Source organism: Chiloscyllium plagiosum, unplaced genomic scaffold, assembly GCF_037043375.1.
Source record: "Chiloscyllium plagiosum isolate Xiang-an unplaced genomic scaffold, Cpla_swu_hap1 HiC_scaffold_19, whole genome shotgun sequence".
NCBI classification, from domain to species: Eukaryota; Metazoa; Chordata; class Chondrichthyes; order Orectolobiformes; family Hemiscylliidae; genus Chiloscyllium; species Chiloscyllium plagiosum.
Genome location: NW_028270157.1, coordinates 27,245,005 through 27,248,212, shown reverse-complemented (window position 1 = coordinate 27,248,212; position 3,208 = coordinate 27,245,005). Strand labels below are relative to the sequence as shown.

Below are 3,208 nucleotides of genomic sequence, written 5' to 3'. Positions count from 1 at the left end.
CCAACTGTCTCACTCAGGTGTTTGTCAGTCCGCACTGTTTTACCAGTGAAGAAACTGACCACAGTTCCCATCTCTCAGCAAGAAATGTATATCTGATAACCTTACATCCCAATAAAAGGCCTCTTTTCAGCTTTCACCAGGACATTTGTGTTTTCTTTGCAAGGTAGGCCTCATTCCTGAAGAAGGGCTTTTGCCGAAACGTCGATTCTCCTGCTCCTCAGACGCTGCCTGAGCTGCTGTGCTTTTCCAGCACCACATTCTCCACTCTAATCTCTAACATCTGCAGTGCTCACTTTCGCCTAGGTGAACTACATCGGGGAGTTGTTACAATGACTGATAAATGATCTGATTCGAGTATTCCGGAGCAAATTTAATACGTAAGTCGGAAGTTCTGCACTGATATAAATATTGCCCTGGCAACATGTCAAGAAAAAGACGAACACAAGTTTCGCAATAATTACACATTGTAGCGAAAAGGGGCTATGTATTGCAATGTAACAAACTACAGAGCGTTCCAGAGATTTGTTCTGCCATCACAGGCCCAGATGGTAATTCAATTCAGGGTGAAACGTCACTGGTAATGTGACACATTATTAAATGATATTCGGCACCAATAAGAAAATAAGACTTTAATATTAATAAGGTTGTGCTAATTCCAGTAGGGTGTTTGAAATCACCATTATATATTCTGCAATTTCACTAAATTTCTGGATCTTGGTGAAGAGGTATTTTGACCATAGGTTCTCCCTAGGTTTCTCCCAACTGTTGGGAAGTCGCTTCACGTTTAACAGTGGCGTAACGTTAAACCTGAAGTAAAACGCGTGCGCGCTTTATCTCCGAACAATATTATACAAACACAGTTGATATTCAGCATATCAGCAAGGGTATCCTATTTTACTTTAACAACTTAACAAGGAAGCCAGAAACAAAAAGCCAGTTTTATTCAGAATTGAATGGACTGAGCATTGGAAGGAAAAAAAGTCGATACAGTTGAGATTCTCTCATGAGGTAGAGAGATCACTTGGTCATCAAAGAATAAACTGAATGTGTCTCTCTGTCCTAGGAAACGTTGCGTTTCGAAAATAGAAACGCTGTAATAATGACAGCGGCCAGACAGCTCAGTAAGACAAGTCCTGAGAGTTTGATACATTGCGACAGCTAAATGTTGGATAGAATTTCACCTGCTTCTATATATATGTATGTATGTATATATAGCCCATGGACTTGTCATCCAACTCTTTAAATGCCATCGAAACCCCTCTGCGGCTTTTGATCCACTGTCTCTCAATCTCCCGTACGCATACATAAGTGCAAACCCCACACAAAACTTCACAAGCGAGAATGATGGAGATGTTTGAGACCAACCCTTTTTACTATCACGATCAACGCTATCTGGTGAGTGAAAGTATGGGCTTTCCGCACTTGGACGGGGCTGAGGTGTCTCCCCTCTACCCGGGAAGCGAGGATGGCCTGTCTCCAGTTGGAGACGCGAGTCAGGCGGAGCCGAGCTGTGACAGTGGCGGAGAGGAACATGTCTACGCTCCGCCCGGCCTGAAGTCGCACTGCCCGGGCCAGTGCCTGATCTGGGCTTGTAAAGCGTGCAAAAGGAAATCAGCCACCACCGACAGGAGGAAGGCGGCAACTCTCCGGGAGAGGAGGAGGCTCAAGAAAATCAACGAGGCTTTCGAAGCGTTAAAGCGCAGGACGGTGCCAAACCCTAACCAGAGGTTACCAAAAGTGGAGATCCTGCGCAGTGCCATCCACTACATTGAGAAACTCCAGGACCTGCTACATAGCTTTGACCAGCAGGATAAACTGCAGGAGAACGTGGACCCGATCAACGGCTGCAAAAGCTCCCATTCAATGGTAAGCGAGCATCAGGCACTGCCGCTATCCTCTGTGTGCTGCAACTGTTGGTGTGCACACTAGTGTGTGTCTACTGTCTAACCCGTTCTAAATGTCTTCACAGGTATCAACTCCAGGCTGCTGGGGAACTAACAGCTGTCCTTCCGAATGGGGGAATCTCTCTGATCATTCGAATATCCCAAATAAACTCCACAAAGAGGGTAAATGCACTCCTGTCAATCGTTAAGTAATCCAGCCACAGAAAGTACATATTTTCAAAGAGATTGCGGTCAGTCTGCCTCTCCAGTCGGCAGGAAGCTCTCAGTGTCAATAATGAACGAAATGTAACGCTTCGCAGAAGCAGCTTTTTGACGTGAAAAGTTGATCAAAACGAAATCAAGTGCTCGGGAGAGAGAAAACAAACAATCTGGAGGATTTTTTTTTAAACCTGGCGTTGTGTCTTTCCCAGTGTAAAGCGAGTTTGAGCACTGCGTTATTAATGTGGAGGAACATGGGTTAATGAGTCGCGCGAATTAGGAACACAGAAAATTCTGACAATCATCATTAACTTGCTTGGTGTTGCCTGTTTTGTTTTAAACAGGGAATAGTTCGGAATCATCAGGCAGCAGCAGTCTTCATTATCTGAGCTCGATCGTCGACAGTATTTCGACGGAGGAGGCCACTACGCTCTATACCCAAGACACAAATGCAAAGTAATCTGATTTATTACGAACCATTGGCTTGAGTTAGATTTATATAATTGTTATGACGTCGGTTCGCCATAGCTGTACTTGCCTACCGAATAACTTCTTTTGCCGTGTTGTACCTACACTTCGATATTGTTTGAAAGTGTCGATTTTTAGATTTAAAGTATCATTCCCTTCAGATAAGGAAAAGGCCAAACATGCTAAACGAATTATTTGACCAAGATTAATTCTAAAATAAAGTTTGAATAACGTAAGTTGTAAATATGTTTGTAAAAAAAAAACAAATTGTTCGCATATATCCAGCAATGTTTCGTAATTTTATACAGTAACTTTTTGTTTGTTTTAAGCAATATGGGTTTAGCATTCATTGTACAAACGGAATAAAAAAATCTCTATTTGATGTTTTCAATATGTCTGGGAGCCGTGTTGTGCGATCATTTACCAAAAGGTGTAGGACGATGAAGACTCGCCAGCATGGTAATAGTTTTTTACTCTCCGTTATCTATAACCTCCCTCTAATAGCCCAATACAGTAACATTACAAAACGTATTGAATAATGTGAGAATTGCTTCATTTGTTCACAAATGATACAGTTGGATAAATATTCTAGCTCCTGACTTTTTAAAAAGCTATTTTAGTTGTAGTTTAAAGGCGTG

At 42.4% G+C, this 3,208-nt stretch overlaps 1 protein-coding gene across 1 annotated transcript; it reads left to right on the top strand.

Annotated features, from left to right (window-relative positions):
* The first annotated feature begins 1,243 nt into the window (after nucleotides 1-1,243).
* Nucleotides 1,244-2,959, top strand: myf6 (myogenic factor 6). The gene is made up of 3 exons (XM_043709670.2): nucleotides 1,244-1,866; nucleotides 1,970-2,066; nucleotides 2,447-2,959. The coding sequence occupies exons 1-3, from the start codon at nucleotides 1,342-1,344 to the stop codon at nucleotides 2,560-2,562; spliced, it is 738 nt and encodes a 245-aa protein (XP_043565605.2). The 5' UTR covers nucleotides 1,244-1,341; the 3' UTR covers nucleotides 2,563-2,959.
* The last annotated feature ends 249 nt before the right edge of the window (nucleotides 2,960-3,208 follow it).